This window comes from Poromitra crassiceps (genome assembly GCF_964638095.1).
Source record: "Poromitra crassiceps genome assembly, chromosome: 8".
Taxonomy (NCBI): domain Eukaryota; kingdom Metazoa; phylum Chordata; class Actinopteri; order Beryciformes; family Melamphaidae; genus Poromitra; species Poromitra crassiceps.
The window spans coordinates 17507436-17529432 of NC_139629.1; the positions used below are offsets into that span (position 1 = coordinate 17507436).

At 43.6% G+C, this 21997-nt stretch overlaps 1 protein-coding gene across 2 annotated transcripts in view; it reads right to left on the reverse strand.

The window, feature by feature from the left end:
* The window catches only part of homer1 (homer scaffold protein 1), a 42168-nt gene that overhangs the window by 7749 nt on the left and 12422 nt on the right, over positions 1-21997 (reverse strand). The window contains exons 2-6 of one of the 2 annotated variants that reach the window (XM_083641002.1): positions 21776-21932; positions 20088-20219; positions 19826-19918; positions 19185-19223; positions 15926-16068 (exon numbers count right to left, since the gene is read on the reverse strand). In XM_083641002.1, coding sequence (XP_083497128.1) covers positions 15926-16068; positions 19185-19223; positions 19826-19918; positions 20088-20219; positions 21776-21932 — 564 coding nt within the window. The remainder of the gene's footprint in view (positions 1-15925; positions 16069-19184; positions 19224-19825; positions 19919-20087; positions 20220-21775; positions 21933-21997) is intronic. The other variant, XM_083641001.1, reaches the window with a different exon arrangement.

The following is a 21997-nucleotide window of genomic DNA, read 5'->3' on the forward strand; positions in this document are numbered from 1 at the left end:
GTCCAATTACAAGCAAACTAGAGGTTGTAAACAAAAGTCACATGGTCAACAAATGCCTACATGTAATTTATTGGACAGTTTTGGTAACCGGTTATTCAACCAGGTTAGAGATTTTGGTGGAGGAGGGAATCAAAACAAACACACTCTGCTGTAACGTCCCTTCTCTGGTGTTCAAAACAGTGATGAACACATGAGGACATTCCTGAATATGAGCGTCAGTCCAGACTGTGGTTTGCACTCACTTCATGTAGTTATGCCGATGTAACCCACATTAGTTTTACCACTTAAACTAACTTGCATTACACCATTGACAGTACATAATATGGACCACCTTAGCTATATGTTTTTGACACAGCAAAATGAAGCTCACTTCCCGATATTGTTTGATTTCGTTTGATTGGATGAATGGATTTTCCTGTTGCATTGTGGGAAATCTGTTCAAACCTGGAGCCGGGAAAACAGGAAAGGGCGTGAGCGTGGACGGGACTCGGGGGAGGGTTTCCTCCGCCACGGCATCCATCTTGTTCATGTTATTTTCCATGCTAGCCGTTAGCTTGGCTAACAAATGTTGCTAACGTTAGTTGCTATTGCTAGCCTTGCTCCATTGCTCTCACATTGAATACAATAGCCCGAAGAAAAACCAGAGTATTATTTCCTCCAGACCTCGCGCGGCGTCACCAGCCTGCCGCTTGCATCTTCCACAAAATCGAGGTAATCTTATTTTCTAAGGTAACGCTAATTACATAGCATGACATTAACGCTAGCTACGTTAGACTAGAGTAGCATAAGTTAACGTTATACAACGTTAAACAGTATTGCATGCTGCACAGATTCGGACGTAGACAGAAAACAAACGCAGTTCTGTTTACCTAGGTTACCTCTTTGAGATGAGGCAGACTCAAAGCATACTCATGATCTACCAGCTATAGCGTTATATATCTAGCTAACGTTAGATCAACTATCAATCAATGAGAGGGAACAAGGGGGTTAAACTCCTCTGGATAGTTTATCCACCTCTGCATTTACAGTATTTACCAATTGCACGTAGTGTTGGGTAAGCAAACGTTAACGTTATACAGTGATTAACAGTGTCTAGTATTGCATGCTGCACAGATTCGGACGTAGACAGAAAACAAACGCAGTTCTGTTTACCTAGGTTACCTCTTTGAGATGAGGCAGACTCAAAGCATACTCATATGATCTACCAGCTATAGCGTTATATATCTAGCTAACGTTAGATCAACTATCAATCAATGAGGGGGAACAAGGGGGTTAAACTCCTCTGGATACTTTATCCACCTCTGCATTTACAGTATTTACCAATCGCACGTAGTGTTGGGTAAGCAGACATTAACGTTATACAGTGATTAACAGTGTCTAATTCGTTTCTTCCAGGGGTAGGCGCGTCCAGTACCGATGGGACACACAACAGAGGATTATGATTTGTGACGATCAAAGCTATAATATTCTGTTCTCCTGAGATTAACGCTAAACTACATGTTACTGCTGATCAGTTGTTTCAACATAGGAAATTGCCATAACACACAAGCCAAATGCTGACATGAGAGATTTGCTTTGAACAAGTTGTAGCCTAGCTAGTATCTGCCAGTGACCGGAGAATATTGTTATATTTGCTTGTTTTAATGCTTTTGTCAATAAACATTGTCAACAAAGATAGCCTTGTTGTATATTATCATGTATCTGAATGTCGCAAATATGATCGCGCAGAACGATCCATTAGTTGTCTGGTCAGAGGCAGGTTGGATAAAATGATCAGATGTGATATAAAGATTGTTGATGTCGAGTGAACACGAACTACGAACCGAAGATTGGACCATGAGGACATGACGACGGAGAAACAAGCGATCAGCAGTCTGCTTCAATCAACGAATGCTTTATATTTATTGAAATGAAATATGGTGATATCTGGTGGTCTGAAATTACTCTCTCTAGCTAGGCTAACTGGCTCATATTATGTCATATTATTGTAACGTCTGAATCAGCGTTTCATAACTTTATAATAGCCTAACGTTACTGTATAGCCTGGATGACAAATGCTACCCATCCTTCCATTGGTGTATGCTGCCTTTAGCTTGTGGTATTATGGTACAGTAATATTGTCTAGCTACTAGACAGACAAGTTTATCTGAAATCAGGGTGACAAGATCCCTGCTGCTAGCTCGTCTGCCTTTCTGTGTCAGAGTATCTATATGTTTACAGTATCTTAACAGACTGCATTACATGCTACACCATATATTTCGATATAATTCAAACAAGGTTCCAATCCTTAACCATACCATGGTGGGCTGGACTGTGTATTGCTGTGAAAAAGTTAAATTTGATTGTTTCAAGTGTTACACGTGGTTACACGTTATATTTTTAATTGAGCTTTGCGGAATACCTCAACACAATTGTGTATCAGCTTTAAATGTCCAATATATACAGCATTAAACAAACGACCAGCAGCATTCAAATGTGCAAAAACGTTATATTTATTGAAATGTGGTGATCATGTCACAAGTCACATTACATAACGATATAGCGTTAGGTGTTCTTTTGATCAACAGACCTCGGGGGCTCTATACTGTTGCTACGTTGCTAGCTAGCTAGCCGCAGATCAGCTCTGCCCGTCCACTAAAACCCGATTTCGATATAGCGTTTTAGGTGTTCTTTTGATCAACATACCTCATAACGGGGATCTATACTATTACGTGTGTCTACTAACATCATTAAAATATCATAAGGGTAACGCTGTTTCTGTTATTTTACTTTTAATCTCTGGCTACGTTGCTAGCTAGCTAGCTAGCCTGCCTTGGCAACTGGTTGGAATCATCTGGTTTCCTGTGGCTGGTGTAAATCAAAGAAAATCCCGCCCCCAAAGTTATAATTTTTATCGGCTCTTTTACTCGAAATGGGACCATAATTTAGAAAACGGAGCCCAGGAGAGCATGAAAAAGACTTGAAATTGTTTATTCAGACCATAAGCTCATTCGGAAAATGTTTATTTAAGACACAGAACGAGAGAGAAGTCGGCTCATTTTTACATTGGAGCCAATGTACGTGTCGTCACTTCCGGACCTGACGTGCGCCCCCCGGCGGGATTTTCGAATTAATGGAATTCCAGAACTGGCTTCATACATTCCCTAGTTGACTTGCCCACTGCATTACACTACACTTACAACCTGAGTGTTCCCATTCTCACCAGTAGAGGTGCTATGCGCGCCGCAGCTTCTTTAGACGCCCATTCTTCTTCTCTCGCATTCCAGAGAACATTCCAGAATGCAGAGACGCGCTGAATTTAACGTCACGCAGCTGAAAGATATATCCTCTATCTAAACTCCTAACTTTCTTTAAGTGGATCAGAAAGCATAATCCTTTGGATCTTTTTGTTTTAAGGACGATTCAGACTCCCACCAGCATTTTCTTTTCACTAGTGAGCGATTCTTCGGTGAGTTCACTCTGGCTGAAACATGTTGTATCACCCTAGCTAATGCTAATGCTAACGGTAGCTAACGTAGCTTCGTTGTAGTGAATAGCTATTTGGTGAATACTGAATGTGCCATGATATGCTTCCTCATGTGTGTATCTTTGAGATTTAATGCTAAAAACCAATCGGAGACAGACTGAATGTATGAATCTATGTGATTTCACCGTGAATGTTGTAGCCAATGTTGCTGTGTTATGTGGTATTGCTTGATAGCCTATGTCATTGAGTTGGGCTAGTTCATGTGCGTGTAGGCTACACAGCGAATGCATTGTGTTACTCATCGACATTTAATTCACATTTTGGATAGAAAATATACTGTACAGTACAGATTTTAATTTAGAACAACTACTGCTATATGCAGGTTGGTTTTTTTGATTGCCTTAAAAGACCAGAGCCATTAGATGGCGAGCCAAATCCCAGCAAGCATCGTGGAGTGGAGTGTGGGCCAGCACTCGTGGAGGGTGTGACGTCCTGCTGCTTCTTTCTCCATCGTGTCCAGTGAAAGGGAGCAACTCAACTGTCCATCATCTGTTCTCTCACTCAGCTAAGATCTTCTTCCCCCCCCCCCCTTTCCAAAGACACAAAATCATACTACCCGGGTAGATGGACACTGACTAAAAAAAACACTGAACACTGACTGGAAACAAAGACAGACAAACTTTATATTTTCTTATTGGCCAACGTTTATTTTGTTATTTACATGTTACATGTTACAAGTGCACTTTACTTTATTCTAAGGGAAAATATGTTTACCTAAATATGTTTACCTGAATGCTTACCTGAATACTTACCTGTTGGGAAAACAATAATCCTATGCACTGAAAATAATTCTATACCTTGAAGAGTTCTATTTTTTTATTACATTTATATGTAATAAACCTGTGTTTACATTTTTTCTTAAACCTTTGTCCTTGTTCATTCAATTTATCCTCCTTGAGCGTACCTAACGTTACCATTGCCAATAGATACAGCCTAATCAGAATTTGCATTTCTTGATATTATATTGTGCTATCCTAAGCTACAGTATAACGGCCCATAAGTGTTACATCCTATTTTGTGGCGAGCCAGCCAGGAGGATTTAAAGTGACCACGGACAAGGTTTTAAATCTATTTTCTTTGATGTTTACAAACAGAAACTGTAATTTTGCATCTTTTCTTGTATTCCAGTCAAAGTGAAACTCTTCTTATATTCCGGTCAAATTGAAACCCTGAAACAGAAAAAAATACAGATTATTACAGATAATAATAATTAAAAAAACATATAGATTATTATTACATATAGTTCAAATAAATACAGAACACCATACAAAATACAATATGGATTACATTGAACAGACGTACGGTATTAATGCAAAGCGGTCCATTTGCATAGCCGGTTTGACCAAAACAGATACTAATGACGATATCATAGCTTCTCTACAGTCGTATGGAATTGTAGCTAAAGTAGTGCGGCTTCCAAGCACAGAACAAGAGGATGACAGTACAGTCATCGTAGAGTTTGCTTCAGAAATGCCGTTGGAAGTGCTTGAGTTAAACCTTCCCTTTGAGCTCCCAAACACAAACGATACCACAGTCACATGGTACGTAGACAGTCTTAAAGTACTTGCACATACTTTAGCTCGTCCCCAAGATAATTCCTCTGACTCTAGCAATAGCAGTGACTCCTCTGAGGACAGTGCTGCTCACTCTGACCATAGCACTACGCCTCTCATACGAAGTTCCAAGAATAAGAAGCTTGACCTAGCGAAGCCCATCCCACTTCAGCTAAGTCCTGAAACAGACAACAAGGCTCAAGTACCAAACAAGAAAAAGGGCCAATCCGCAGTACGGAGGAAAATGATCAAAGCTAAAACATTGAAACTGGGAAATGATTACTTGAACCCACCTGACGTGCAACGCATTGTGGTTGAGCACATCATCAAAAATGACACCTCCACGTCCCAAAGCCAATCCAAATGGCTACGCTCCTTCTCCGGCAAGATGCCAAAACCTCCAGGTGAGGCTGACTTTGAAACATGGTGCCTCCATGTTGACCTGATGTTTCAAGATGGAGTCCCAGTGGATGTTCAGCGTAGGAAAATATTGGAGAGTCTGCTTCCTCCAGCTTCGGACGTCGTCAAGCAGCTAGGCTTTTCCGCCCACCCCAGAGCATATGTGAAGCTGTTGGATTCCGCTTATGGTCTCGTGGAGGATGGTGATGAAATCTTCGCAAGGTTCCTGAACACCAATCAAAACTCAGGAGAGAGGGCATCGGATTTTCTACAGAGGCTCCAGGTGCTGTTGAGCATTGCTGTGAAGAGGAATGGAGTCAGTCAGTCTGCTGCAAGCCATCACCTACTAAAACAGTTCAAACGCGGCTGTTGGGACCACACACTCATACTGCAGTTGGAGCTGAAACATGAGGCATCTCTTGACTTTGCAGAACTGCTGTTACAATTGCGGACAGAAGAGGATAGGAGGGCGACTAAACTGGATCGGATGCACCGCCATTTTGGAACCTCTAAACCAAAGGCTGCTATGAATGTGCACTCTGTACCTGACATGTCTCCTTACACTGATCCCAATGCAAGTGTGTTACAGGCATATATCTCTGAGACAGAGACCTTGAAGAAGCAGCTCGCCGAATTGCAGCTGCAACTTAACACCAAGACGTCTAAGAAACTGAGAAAACGCGAGACCGAGGCAGCAGAAGGCCAAGAACCGCCCACACATCGAGCCAAAACACAAGCTCACCAGGTGACACCCAAACCCCAACCTAGGGCTTGGTTCTGCTTCAGGTGTGGTGATGATGGCCACATAGCTAGGACATGTGAGAACCCTATCAACAAAGCAGCTGTTGACCAAAAGTACAAAGAATTAAAAGCAAGACAAGATGAATGGAGAGCCAAACAAAGTCTGCCTTTAAACTGGACCGGCTTCCACTAGAGGGACATATTGGAGCCACAAACAGAAATGAGAGTCCCAAGATAAAACAGAAACAAAGAAAAGCCAAATGTGCACAGATAGAGTCCACTGAAGACAAGCTCCTCAGCAGCTTAGTTGGCCCAAAAACCACTGCTGTCGTCACCATTGAAGGAATCCAGTGTAATTCACTTCTTGATTCAGGCTCACAAGTCACTACAATTTCCAAGTCATTTCATGATACTCACCTGTCCACTCTGCCGATCCTGCCTCTCAATGACATCCTTGAAGTGGAGGGCGCTGGAGGTCAAGTTGTGCCATACCTAGGCTACGTCGAGGTCAACATGCTGTTCCCAGAGAGCATTGCAGGCAAATCTGAGCTTGTCAGCACCTTAGCCCTCATCGTTCCAGATTGCAGGTCCAACACAGAGGTTCCTGTCCTCATAGGCACCAATGTACCCCTTGTCCGAAACCTGTGCAACATAAATAACATCGAACAAAACAAAGGCAAGGTGAGGAAAGTCAAGCTGCAATGCAAGAAAGCCATCGTAATCCCAGCTGGTGAGAAGATGGTGTTGAATGGCTACACCAGAAAGGTGCCCACGGGTACAGGAGTCCCTCTCTTAGTGGAGCCTCCCACTCAATCAAGGCTACCCAGTGGTCTGTTCTTCTGTAGCTACGTCATGTCAAGCCCTCGACAGACATCCTTCAAAGTCCCTGTCCTGCTCAAGAATGAAACAGCACATAACATAACGGTGCCAGCGAACCGCAGTATAGCAGAGCTCTCCATTCCACTCACTCTCTCCCCACTGCCGACCTCATCAAACAAAGCTGATGAACAAAAAGTGTCACAACCGCCTGCTGAATGTATGGCTACCAGCACAACAAGCCACGAAAACGCAATCACTTTTGACTTCAGTGATTCCCCTCTCCCAGAGGAGTGGAAAGAGCGGATCACAACAAAGCTGAATTCCATCCCTGAAGTATTTGCAATGGGTGACCTCGACTACGGTCACACAACTGCAGTCAAGCATAAGATCCGCCTCTCTGATCCAACACCTTTCAAGCAGAGGGCGAGGCCCATTCACCCATCAGATTATGAAGCTGTAAGACTCCACCTGAAAGAGCTGTTGGATGCTGACATCATAAGAGAATCAGAAAGTCCCTTCGCTTCACCGATAGTGGTCGTCAAGAAGAAGAACGGCGCCATCCGCCTATGCATCGACTACAGGAAGTTGAACAACCAGACCATAAAGGATGCGTACGCTTTACCCAACATCGAGGAAACATTTGCTTCTCTCACAGGATCCAAGTGGTTCTCCGTCATGGATTTAAAGTCAGGCTACTACCAGGTGGAAATGGCTGAAGAGGACAAACACAAAACAGCTTTCGTCACACCCATGGGGTTCTGGGAATTCAACAGGATGCCCCAGGGGGTCACAAATGCTCCATCAACCTTCCAGCGAGTCATGGAGAAATGCATGGGCTCTCTCAACCTCAAAGAAGTCCTTGTGTTCCTCGATGATCTCATCGTATTTTCCGACACACTTGAAGAACATGAACAGCGCCTTATGCATGTTCTCGACAGGCTTAAGGAGTTCGGTCTCAAGTTATCACCTGAAAAATGTCACTTCTTCAAGAAGTCAGTCAAATACTTGGGCCATATAGTCTCGGAGAACGGAGTGGAAACGGACCCTGAGAAAATCACCCCTCTGACAACCTGGCCCAGGCCAAACAACATCAGTGAGCTGAAATCCTTCTTAGGATTCACCGGATATTACAGGAGGTTCGTCAAGGATTACTCAAAAATCGCCAAACCTCTCAACGCTCTAACCGCTGGTTACCTTCCACCCCGGAAGAAGTCAAAAACTTCTAAATTCTTCTCAAACTCTGACCTGAAACGGCCATTTGATGGAAAATGGACTTCAGAATGTGAACACTCATTCAAAACACTCATAGAGAAGTTGACAACCGCTCCAGTCCTTGGCTTTGCCAACCCCAGGCAGCCATATGTCTTACATACTGATGCCAGTCTGCATGGGCTCGGGGCAGCTCTCTATCAAGAACAAGACGGCGAAATGAGAGTCATCGCCTATGCGAGTAGAGGCCTCTCCAACTGTGAGCGACGTTACCCCACCCACAAGCTTGAATTCCTAGCGCTCAAGTGGGCTGTAACAGACAAATTCCTCGATTACCTCTACGGCGCTGAGTTCACCATCATGACGGACAACAATCCACTGACCTACGTCTTGACGTCTGCCAAGCTCGACGCTGCAGGGCACCGGTGGCTTGCTGCCCTGTCAACCTTCAACTTCAACATACAGTACAGAGCTGGCAAGAGAAATGCTGATGCCGATGGGTTATCCAGACGTCCCCATGATAGGGCTGAACCTGATCAGAGCACCCAAGTCGAAGACGACAGAGTGAAACAATTCATTTCAAAGTTCATGAATGAAGGAGGTGAACCCATTTTCCCCAAAGAAGCTGTCAAAGCGGTTTGCCAAAGACATGAGCTAGACATAGCTCCAGACACTGAAGAGGGCAGCCACTCGCCTGTCATCGTCGAGTGTCTTGCCATTGATGTGAGTGCTATCCCAGCAGAGTTCTCTCAAGCTGACCTACTGCCTGGATCCAGCACCCTGCCTAGGATGTCGCAGCAAGACTGGGCTGCAGAGCAACAAAACGATCCCCTGATCAGCAGAGTCATGGACATTGTCAACACGGGGAGACGTCTCACCTACCGTGTTCGCCAACAGGAAGCCAGAGAAGTCCAACTCATGCTTAGAGTGATGGATCAGCTTGTACTAAACAATGGCGTTCTGTACAGGAAACGCATGAACAGAGGAGAGCCTTTCTACCAGCTCGTTCTTCCCTCGAAGTACAGAGAAATTGCACTTGAAGGTCTTCACGACACAGTCGGTCACATGGGAATGGACAGAACATTGGATCTCGTTCGCACTCGCTTCTATTGGCCAAGGATGTTCATGGATGTTGAAAAGAAAGTCAGAACCTGTGAGAGATGTATCCGCCGTAAGGCCAAAGCCGAGAAAACTGCCCGTCTTGTGAACATCCAGACCAGTCGACCACTCGAGTTAGTCTGCATAGACTACTTGTCTTTGGAACCTGATGGACGTGGAACGAAAAACATCTTGGTCATAACCGACCATTTCACCAAGTACGCCGTCGCTGTCCCCACCGCTGATCAGAAGGCAAAGACAGTAGCCAAGACCCTGTGGAACAATTTCTTTGTCCACTACGGCCTGCCTGAACGACTTCACAGCGATCAGGGTCGTGATTTTGAGTCCACCCTCATCAAAGACCTTTGCCAGCTGTTGGGGATAAAGAAAACAAGGACAACCCCCTACCACCCACGTGGTAACCCCGTTGAACGATTCAACCGGACACTTCTGGAGATGCTGGGGACTCTCCAGGAGGAAGACAAGGTCAAGTGGCGTGATTTCGTGCAGCCGTTAGTTCACTCATACAACTGCACTAAAAATGACACGACTGGATTCTCTCCTTACCAGTTAATGTTTGGGAGACAGCCAAACCTCCCCATTGACGTGGCGTTTGGACTCAATCCAGAAGGGCAGAAGAAAGTCACTCACACCGACTATGTGAAGAAACTGAGAGAAAATCTGCAAGAAAACTACAGGCTTGCAATTGAACACAGTGAAAAGTCTGCTCAACGCAACAAGCAGAGGTATGACCTCAAAGTCAGAGAGTCTATCCTTGAAGAAGGAGACCGTGTCCTCGTCAAAAATGTCTCAATACGAGGTAAACACAAGATCGCAGACAGATGGAGCAGTACTGTGTACAAAGTTGTAAAGCACATAACAGATTCCCCAGTCTACGTTGTAGCTCCAGGTAAGTCGGACGGTCCAGAGAGGACACTGCACCGAGACTTGCTGTTGCCCTGCGGGTTTCTATCTCCCTCCATTCAAGATGAAGTGGAACAAGTAAAGGAAAAGAGAGGAAAAGCTCAAACCCCTCAGGAAAGCAAATCACCTCAAGAGGAAGGGGAACCAGAGCAACAGTGTGAAACTGAAGCGGAAGTGGAGCACTACTATCCACACACCACTCAGGAGAATATCACAATTCCAACAGTAACCATTGTCCATGAAGTCCCTCAAGCACAAGTAAACTCAAATAGAGGGGATAACCAAGATGGAATGAGCATTGAAAAGTCAAATCTGAACCCAGAGGCCGATGCATTCCAACCCATGGGAAACCTGGAAAGGGAAAATCTTGAAGAGGAAAAAGACATAGCTGTTGAAAGAAACTCACCTGTTGAAAGAAACTCACCTGTTGAAAGAAGCTCATCTGTTGAAGATGGTCCAGGAGTCAAAGGTGACATAGTCCAAGATGAATCTGAAAGAGAAAACACGGTTGACACAAATGAAGGAAATATGGAGAAAAATGATGATATGGAAGAAGTGGGACTTGAAGAGGAATCTGGAATGGAGGGACGGGATGCAAATCAGTCTTCAGCTGTCGAAGAGGATCCTGTTCGGGAAGAAACAGAAAATTCAGAGGTCAGAAGATCAACAAGACAAAGAGCAGAGCCTAACAGACTAAAATACACCACACTAGGCAATCCCTTCGTCTTAGTTATGCACTCTCTTCTTAACAGCCTAGACCAAGTCTTTACACAAGCTCTGGATTTTACTCCTACCCCTGACATTAGTCAACTTACGCCTATGTAAATGTCAACATGCAGAGACGCATGTAGATTCAGGAGGGGAGGATGTAACCCACATTAGTTTTACCACTTAAACTAACTTGCATTACACTACACTTACAACCTGAGTGTTCCCATTCTCACCAGTAGAGGTGCTATGCGCGCCGCAGCTTCTTTAGACGCCCATTCTTCTTCTCTCGCATTCCAGAGAACATTCCAGAATGCAGAGACGCGCTGAATTTAACGTCACGCAGCTGAAAGATATATCCTCTATCTAAACTCCTAACTTTCTTTAAGTGGATCAGAAAGCATAATCCTTTGGATCTTTTTGTTTTAAGGACGATTCAGACTCCCACCAGCATTTTCTTTTCACTAGTGAGCGATTCTTCGGTGAGTTCACTCTGGCTGAAACATGTTGTATCACCCTAGCTAATGCTAATGCTAACGGTAGCTAACGTAGCTTCGTTGTAGTGAATAGCTATTTGGTGAATACTGAATGTGCCATGATATGCTTCCTCATGTGTGTATCTTTGAGATTTAATGCTAAAAACCAATCGGAGACAGACTGAATGTATGAATCTATGTGATTTCACCGTGAATGTTGTAGCCAATGTTGCTGTGTTATGTGGTATTGCTTGATAGCCTATGTCATTGAGTTGGGCTAGTTCATGTGCGTGTAGGCTACACAGCGAATGCATTGTGTTACTCATCGACATTTAATTCACATTTTGGATAGAAAATATACTGTACAGTACAGATTTTAATTTAGAACAACTACTGCTATATGCAGGTTGGTTTTTTTGATTGCCTTAAAAGACCAGAGCCATAGATGGCGAGCCAAATCCCAGCAAGCATCGTGGAGTGGAGTGTGGGCCAGCACTCGTGGAGGGTGTGACGTCCTGCTGCTTCTTTCTCCATCGTGTCCAGTGAAAGGGAGCAACTCAACTGTCCATCATCTGTTCTCTCACTCAGCTAAGATCTTCTTCCCCCCCCCCCTTTCCAAAGACACAAAATCATACTACCCGGGTAGATGGACACTGACTAAAAAAAACACTGAACACTGACTGGAAACAAAGACAGACAAACTTTATATTTTCTTATTGGCCAAAGTTTATTTTGTTATTTACATGTTACATGTTACAAGTGCACTTTACTTTATTCTAAGGGAAAATATGTTTACCTAAATATGTTTACCTGAATGCTTACCTGAATACTTACCTGTTGGGAAAACAATAATCCTATGCACTGAAAATAATTCTATACCTTGAAGAGTTCTATTTTTTTATTACATTTATATGTAATAAACCTGTGTTTACATTTTTTCTTAAACCTTTGTCCTTGTTCATTCAATTTATCCTCCTTGAGCGTACCTAACGTTACCATTGCCAATAGATACAGCCTAATCAGAATTTGCATTTCTTGATATTATATTGTGCTATCCTAAGCTACAGTATAACGGCCCATAAGTGTTACACCAGACATTCAAAAGCATGAGTAACTGCTGCTTCTGCCATGTCAACAACCTCTGCTTCCTGGTACCCATAACCCCTGGTGTTTCTGCTTCCTGGTACCCATAACCCCTGGTGTTTCTGCTTCCTGGTACCCATAACCCCTGGTGTTTCTGCTTCCTGGTACCCATAACCCCTGGTGTTTCTGCTTCCTGGTACCCACAACCCCTGGTGTTTCTGCTTCCTGGTACCCATAACCCCTGGTGTTTCTGCTTCCTGGTACCCATAACCCCTGGTGTTTCTGCTTCCTGGTACCCATAACCCCTGGTGTTTCTGCTTCCTGGTACCCACAACCCCTGGTGTTTCTGCTTCCTGGTACCCATAACCCCTGGTGTTTCTGCTTCCTGGTACCCATAACCCCTGGTGTTTCTGCTTCCTGGTACCCATAACCCCTGGTGTTTTGGGGTTTGTTTCCTTTAGCTGGTTCAGATTACGCTCTCACTCCAGACAAACCACATCACAGTTCTCTTGCCTCATAAAAAAAATAAAAATAAACGGCTCCAAACGCGCTTAGTGTGAACGCACCCTGAGGGCTGTAACAATATAATGATGTTTACAATATTACAGTACATTTTTAGTGATTGAAGTTTGTGCATTACCAATCCATCACAACTACATCCACAGCATCAGAGGGACCTTTTCTTTTAGGATTGTACCTCGTCAAAAGGACGAGTTTAATACTACAGGGAATTGCAAAAGTCTTTGCATCAAAATCGGCCTTCTTGGATTCATAGTCTTTAGATGCTACTGTATATAGTCATCGGCTCTTTGTTCTTTGGCATATCCTACATAGAAAATACATGTTTTATCGCTCCTTTGCAATACATATACATATATATATATATATATATATATATATATATATATAATACATATTGGACTAAAGACATAATTGTGTTATGTTGTAGATTGTGGCCTATGGTCTTTTTCCACATTTCACCCATTAATAAAAAAAAATCAAATAAAACATCTTAGGGATCTATCTATGTTGATATTACAGATAAACATAGCTGCTTTTCACATTTGACAAGATGTCTCTTGTAGCTTCTATATTTGTTGCAGGCCTGTGAATGATGCCACACTGTGTGAAGCCCCTGCACTGAGTCCCAGTCTCTCAGGGTGAATGTGTTTGTTTTGAAACATGTTGGGGCACTTTACAGGTGTTTGGGTGGAGAGGTGCAGGATACTGTACGCACAATAGTAATTGGTGAGTAAGCAACTTCCTCTTTAAAAACTCCACCTGCTAACGCCAACGTGTTAGTGTTGTTGTATCTGACCTATTTTGTATGTGTAAAAAGCATTAAAGCAAACCGCCATGTGATAACACCCTGTTATAAATGTATGAGTAAAATGTTGGCCAATTAAAGGGATAGTTGGGATTTTTTAAGTGGGGTTGAATGAAGTACTTATCGATAAGTGTATTACCTGCAGTAGATGGCGGTAGCACGCCTCCAGTTTGGAGAAGCAGAGTATTACCAACATGGAAGAAAAGCAATGTTCCGTACAAAAACATTTTAGCCACTTAAAATCCATATCAGTTTAGGTGTACCCTATATTTTGAATATTTTCAGCCAGCGCTTTACCTTGTCGTCAGACAGCCCTTTCCTGTGGCACAGCATTTTCTCAACCGCAGAACTTACGTATTCCTACGCACAAGCGCAACTGTGCCACACACTGTATTATGCCGCAGATCAGCTGTTTCTACGGTTCTAAACGCCTCATACAACCCCACTTCAAAAAAATCCAAACTATCGCTTTAAGATTTATATTTGGCTGAATTCATCAACAAAAATGTGCTTGACACGGCAATAAATACTCATTAATGCATGAATAAAGCCCAAGGCAAAGTGGACAGTGGACACCTTGGAGAGTGTGATCAGAGGATTAGATGCACACAATGGATCTCCACTCATTTAGTAGTTCATAATTAATAGGAAGAAGAACACAGTGTTTTAATGCTGCTCAGGGACCAGGTTAATCATGAATGAATGGATGGACACAGCCGGCGTGGACTCCACTGCTCCGTGCTGCACTGTGCCAATTTCATTTGAAATCAGCACTCTAAAGAGAGTCCCTTTGTGGACAAATCAGTCTCTCATTTACAGTGCTGAATGTGACTTCAGGTTGTATTAACAATATCAGATTTATTCTAAGAATGGGAAGACTGTTCAAAACACAAGTGTAATAAATTAAATTTAAATATTTGGTGATTACAGTTTCCAGACAGAGTTGTCTTGGCCTCTTTGTTACCTCCGCCAAGGAGCTTATGTTTTCGGTGCCGTTTGTCTGTCTGTTTGTTTAGCGGGATTATGGAAAACCTACTGGGAGGATTTTGATGGAATTTGGTGGAAGGGTGTAGCATGGGGCACAGAAGAACCCATTACATTTAGGCGTGGATCCGATCAGACTCACAAAATTTTCACACCTCAGCAGACTGAACTATTGGCCTTAAAAAGGCCTGCGCTCTCAGAGTACCCTTCTAGTTTCCTATGGCACGTTGCAGCAAAAACAATGGGATTCAAGCAAGACGGCCCAACTTCAACTCACTTCCTGTCATTTTGTCACGTGGGTTTTTGCCCATGGTTTTCCACGGACACGCCCACTTAGGAGACTTTCACCAGGTCTTTGTCCATGGTTGACCACGCCCATTTAGGAGACTTGCTGCTACCATTTAGAATTGGCGGAGCCTGCGGTGACCCATCTATATAGTAATATAATATCAGAATCAGAAAGACTTTAATGATCCCCAGGGGGAAATTGGGACAGGTTACAGTAGCTCGCACACATATCTATGGTTGCAATGGTTGTAGCTCGCACGCATATCTATGGTTGCAGTCCGTGTTTGAGTTCAGTTTTGAAGCTAGAGCGGAGCGTCTGACATTAGCAGAAACTAGACATCCAGACAAATACGTAGGTATCAGCCCTGTTATGCTAGCTAGCTGGGAAGCGGGTGTAACATAGTTTCAAATTTGGCCAAGGTTTTGACAAAGGTAATTTGTTTTTGTCTTTACGAAAGGCACACACTGCACACATGATCAGGTTACGTTTTCGAATCAGATTTCGGATTACAGAAAAACTACTGGGCCGATTTTCATGAAACTTGGTGGAAGGGTGTAAGCATGGGTCAAAGAAGAACGGTAAGAACCCATTCAATTTGGGAGCTGAGGTCCGACTCACAACATTTGCAAAAAACAGCAGACTGGACTATTTCTCCGTGGAGGTCTACGCTCTCCGAGCGCACTTCTAATTTCTAACAATTTCAGTCATTTTCCATCTCCAACCACTGACCACCATTTGAACTACTGAGATAACCAATGTGTGTGCGGCTCTCTGCCCAGTCCGGTGTACCTGTGTGAGAAGGGCAGTGCGTTCTGCGAGGGCTCTGCTCTGGCTTCAGTGTGCTGCGGTGTGTCCGGCGTCACTCTCTCATCGTCTGTGCCGTTGATGCTCTCTGGGGTCAAAGGTGACAGCAGGTCACCTGGGGCCGACTCCTGGGTTTGAAACATTCGTGGCACAAAAAATCACAAGTTAGTGAAAGTGCACGTCGCATTCAAACTTTTGAGTTCTTCTCAGGCAACAATTCTACGGTAATATTGTGCGATCAATCCTATGCTCTCAAAAAACAATACAGGATTTTCAGCTGAACTGTAGTTAGGGATGCTCTGAATCTTAGGCCAGCAGTGATTTCATGTAAGTGCCATCTGTATGTTCTGACACTCATCCAGGAGGCAATGTGGATTGATTTAACTTTAAGTCTGTGTGTGGCAGGTTTTAGAATGTAGCTGTGTGAAATGTAGCAGCAGAAACTCTCATTTAGTCCAAACTTTTAGGCAAGGGTGCAAGATGAGGGACTACAAGCAGTTTTGCTAAATAACAATGAGGCCATTTACACCTGGCGTTAACATGTGGTTTCTGCAATCTGATTGAAATGGTTGTCCTCTCAATCAGCATAAAGTTGGTGTAGTGTATCCAGATTGAGAGGACACATTGCATTTACACTTGTGTTCAATGTGTGCACAATGCATCCCTGACCACCTCCGGAGGTGGTGTGGCCGATCAGATTGCAATCCTTCTTCAATGCGTTTTGGGGGTGTTTACACCTGGCATTTCAAGTGATAAAACACAATCTGATTGCAATCTGATCACAGAAAACGCATGTTAGCGCCAGGTGTAAATGGCCTCAATGTTACAATTAGATTCTGTAATGAAATATAATGGATGAGACTGCACTGAAGTTAGGTCTCTGCTTCGTTTACCTTGAGTCTCTGCACATATTGGCTGTATTACTGTGCTATTGTGTAGAAATAAAAAATGATTTCAAATTTACAAATGTAATTAAGTTGCACACGAGTACCGTAAGTATGATTAATTGACTAAATGTTTAGCACTGCTAACTAATAAAGCCAATACAATTTTTCAAATAAGCTATATTTAGAAGAAGAATTTGAAGTGGGCATGTGTGGCAGTTGAGTAGTGCCATTTATTATTCAATTGAAATCATGAAATAGAACTATTCGATTTAGTTATTCGATTTTAGTTTTAGTAAGTGCTTTTAGCTTCTGACTATCTTCGAATGCATCATTATAATCTGTCTCAAATGACGATACTTTCCCCTTTGCCTTTTACTTATCACTCTCACACCCCGTTAACACATTCACTGCCAGCCGTTTTTTCAATACTGTAGGTAGCTTCTGCCAAGGTTTTTTTTTTAGGATTCTGGCTCATCTTTCAAGAGCCGAGGATTCTTTTCTGCTAAGATTTTGTGAACACAAATTATCTCAAAAGAACTAATAGAATGTGTGCTTTCTCTGTCTAAAAGAGTTAGTTTGTAGAGTTAGTAGTTATGTAGGCATTAGCAGTAGAATACAGCATGGTTTCAGCGTCTGAAAATTTAAGCTGAGATAAATGGCTTCTTGTGAAATTCGATAGAACAGTCACTTTAACCATTTATTTTTGGCGTAAGACGTCAGACATACAATAGTTTTGAACAGTAATTTCCTCCATAGCAGCAGGAAACCCCCCTCTCCTTCAAACTCCTCCCTCCGTGTGTGTTCTCCTCCCTCTGTGGCTGCAGCGGTACAAGCGAGGCTCTGCCTGTCTGTGCTGCCTGGCTGCTGGCGGCTGCTCTTTGGGCGAGTCTGCATGGGGCTCGTTCGTTTCGGTTGTGAGCTCAGCTGGAATGAAGCTGCGTGTGATTGTGGGCTTTCTGCCGGTGTTTCAAAGTGTGTTGCACCCATAATCTATTATGCAAATTTGCAATCCCCCACCGCCAGCTCCCAGCGCGATAATGCGCGAAAGCGTTTTCGCCAATCCATTTTACAGTATGAGAATGGTTTCCTTGCGCGTTCCCCTGCAGTTTTGGCTCGGCTTTTTCTAGTCTGGAGAGCACTGTCGCCACTTAGTGGGTCGGTGGAATGGGTTGTACACGTTCGGTGGCTCCCATATTTATATAGGAGATGTAAAAGGGTTAGATCAACGTCCCACCGTCAAATTTTTTTTTTTTTTTTTTTTGGACGAGTTGACTCGCCATTGGCAGTCAACCGTTGGTTTCTGCTTGACGAGTTGACTCGCCAATGGCAGTGAACGTGTTAAGACTCCACCGGACACGGCCGCGGGACACATGCTGGAACTCCACCTGTCACCTGTGAAACGGGCTGCAGAGACGTTTCCTTCCAGACGGCTGTCAGTGTTCTGTACCTGAGGTGAACTGGAGCTACAGTGAAACAAACGCTCATAAGCTGGTCTGAATTCCTCACCTTGCACAATACAAAAGTGGCTGGATATGATGAGCGCTGGATTCCATTAGGTTATGTAATGTCCTGGCAGCTTGCTGTCTCTGCTGTGGAATCTGCATCTTTTATGAGCTTCTCTAGTTGATGGCGAGGAGTCGCTGAGCGTGGGTTTGGTCCTCTGCCTTGACATTCTCATCAACCCAGCCCATCACCATCCCCGGTCATGATGCATCGGAAAATGCTTGTGGAGGTTTAGTGGGATTCTTTGTGCACTTTTTTCCCGCTGCACACACACTTCAGACTACCATTTTTCAATGTTTTTGTGGCACTTAATAAAACTGCATGATAAATACCCTTTTCCTGGAGATCCTTTAGATTTTTTTTTTAAGTTGGCTGCAACCAATCAGAGTATCCCTAACAATAGTCGATTTCCTCTCCTTACTGAGCTGAAAGCAACCTTTTTGAGAGCATGAGAGGGGAACTGTAGGCGTGTCTGTGGGAGGTTTGTGTGGGGAACTGACTGAGACGGGGGTCACTCCGGTTGTTCATCTGACATTACAATGACAGAGGAGGTGGTTAGATGGAGACTGGTGACAGGGTTCTGCCCAAAAGAAAAACCACTGGCTTATTATAGCCTATAATAACAATGTGAGATAGGCCAACGTTGTTTTTTTGTTGTTGTTTTTTTTTACATGCAAATCAATTGTGTTCAGAGTTCTGCAGTGTTCTGGGGAGACCCCCTGGGGGCAGTGGAGAGTCTGAAATGTAGAGATCGGGTGCTACAGAGGGATCGCTACCACTGCTCGGGGGTAAGGTCGGGAGAAGGGCCATTAGGTTGGGTTAGTGGCACTGACTCTTTACGGTTTCCTTTTTACCTTCTTTTTACCAGGTTTGTTCCTTTTGACAGCAGCCCCCTGAGGAGGAACGGTTAGGGAGAGCAAAGGGGGGGCAAAACAAGGTAGTTAGCCGGGTGGCTACAGCAGGCCACCGTACAGGACGACTGACACCATGAAAGCGGCTAAAGCTCATAGAAATGTGACTACCAATGGGAGTTGTGAGATCTGCTGAAACTACAACATGATTACGTACATATATTCATTTCCCATGCTTATTCTCATCAGGGTTTCCCACAGGTTGTCAGTTTGGGTTATAATTGGCGACTTGTTATTAATATTTAATTGAACTCATATTATTAGCTGACTATTAAACCTCCATTTGATTATCAAGGTTTCAAACTTGCACTCCATGCATGTTGTGTGGGCCGTCTTGAAGGAAAACTAATCATGGCACCCAACATGAATCCAAAACATTAATTCATTAATTTACCTGGGTGGGCCGTGCAAATATTAACATTGTGTGGGAATTGGGAAACACTGGATATTCATTGGGTGCAAAAACCAATCCAATGGGTCAAATATAAAAGCGACTGTGGTGAAACGTATGTATTGCAGGTTGACTTCCTGAATGACAGTTCAGCTCAGTGAGCATGAACGGGGCTGGAGCTGAGCAGAGCTACCTGAGACGGCGTGCTGGTGAGCTCCATCTTCTCCTGAGACTTCTCCTTGGCTAACCGCGCGGCCTCCTTGAACTCGCAAAACTTATCTGCAAACTGAGACAACGACAGGAGAGGGCAACATAAAAACTCATCTACCTACAGTAAATACAAAAACGGGTAATAATCCCTTCCCCTCGACTTTCTCCTGTGTTTTCAGGAGAACAGATATATAACAGAGCAGTCAGAAACAGCGTCTGGGCTGTAGCCACTGTCTCCTCCTCACCTTGACCAGGTGGCCCTCGGAGGAGAAGCCCAGGCCGTACACAGTGTTGGCCCGGCTGTCGGCCCACTGGCCAAACTTCTGAGATGTCTTGGTGAACGACATGTTGGGGGTGATGGTGCTGTTGATGATGGCCTGTGGAACACACAACACAAAGAGCAATTGGTCACACAACAAATCCTAGGACGAGTTAAAATAAGAAAAAGAAAAAAAGACCCATAAGTAACGATAAAAATTGCAAGGTAATTTAGCAAATTATGATGTGATATATTGTATTAGATGCTGCATGGCACATTTCAATAAAATTCCCAAAAGGTTTGGGAAACTCAGCTCAGATGGCAATGAATGACTGCACAAGATTAGGGGTGGGAATCGCTGAGTAGCTCACGATACGATATCGTCACGATACTTGGCCCTCGATAACGATATATCACGATACTGCGATACTGCGATACTGCGATATATTGGAAGACGATACATCACGATACCTGTGTAACAAGTGAAAAAAATACCTCTGAAGGCAAAAAATCATGTATTATGCATTTATTAGCAGAATTGACATGAACTCTCTGAGTTCACTCACTCACTCATACCATTTTCGATACCACGGAGGAAAAGTTACACATTAAGTCTTTTTATTATTACTATTAAAACAAGAAAACCTATAGGCTATAACCTACCTACCTACCTATATAATTTCTAAAAGTAGATATTAATGATCAAACATTTCCATTCATGTAGCCTACAGTAGTTATGTTTTTGTTTCAACTACAAACATAAATAAAGTCAACTTGGGAAAAAAAAAAAAAAAAAAAAAAAAATTAATAAACATATCGATACTTGGCGCCAGTGTATCGATAACGTATCGCGGGTGGAAATATCGCGATAACGTGGGTATCGATATTTTGTCCCACCCCTACACAAGATGCTTCCACTCAACACAAAGGCTTCTGAAAGCTAAATGGACTAGCTATAGTTAGCCTGAATACACGGCGCTGGGGTGAGTTGTTGATGTTTTCTGATGTGTAATGTTCATAAACAGCACAAGATGTTGTGAATATTGACGATTATGGCGAATTATTAACGGTTTAAAATGGCTCTTAAATACACACACTATTTTTTTGGACAACGTTTTAACCTTATAGATTAAATTGTGCTCAGTTTTGGCTGTTTTCTGAGTGTTTTCTCACTTATAGACTAGTGGACTAGCCGCCATTAAAATGTCCGTTTAAACGTTGGGAAAATTAGTCGCCACCAGCATCCCTAATCATATGAAACTAGACGCCCTAAGCCTTAGGCCCTAAGGCTTAGGGCCTAAGGCTTAGGGCCTAAGGCTTAGGGCCTAAGGCATTAATTAGTACCAACCATCTCATGCTAGCTGGTTGGGAACGGCCTAAATAATGTTCCAAATTTAGGCTAAATTTTAGCGAGGGAAAAACCATTTTCAAAGGGGTCCCCTCACCTCTCACTTCAAGATATCTGAATGAAAACGGGTTCTATATTGGGTACCCACAACAAGTCTCCCTTTTAGAGATAATGTAGCATTTTTCGAGCATATTTCAACAAGGCAGCATGAATTGACCGAACAACGGATCACATCACTGGTGTAGTTTTGAAGGGCCGGACGGATCCGCTCATGGGAGAATCACTCACTCACACACACACACACACACACACACACACACACACACCTTGGAGCCATCCAGGCTGATGATTCGGTAAACATTCCGGGTGCTGTCAAAGAAGTAGGAGACGGTGACAGCGTGTTTGCTGGTGGGCACCCAGTTCTTCTTAGTGGTCGGGTCAATCTGGAAGACATGGGCCCGTGTGCTGAAGATAGGCTGCTCTCTGCAGGGGGGGAGAGGGGGGGGGGGGAGGGAGAGAGAGGGAGATTGAGAGAGGGGGAGAGAGAG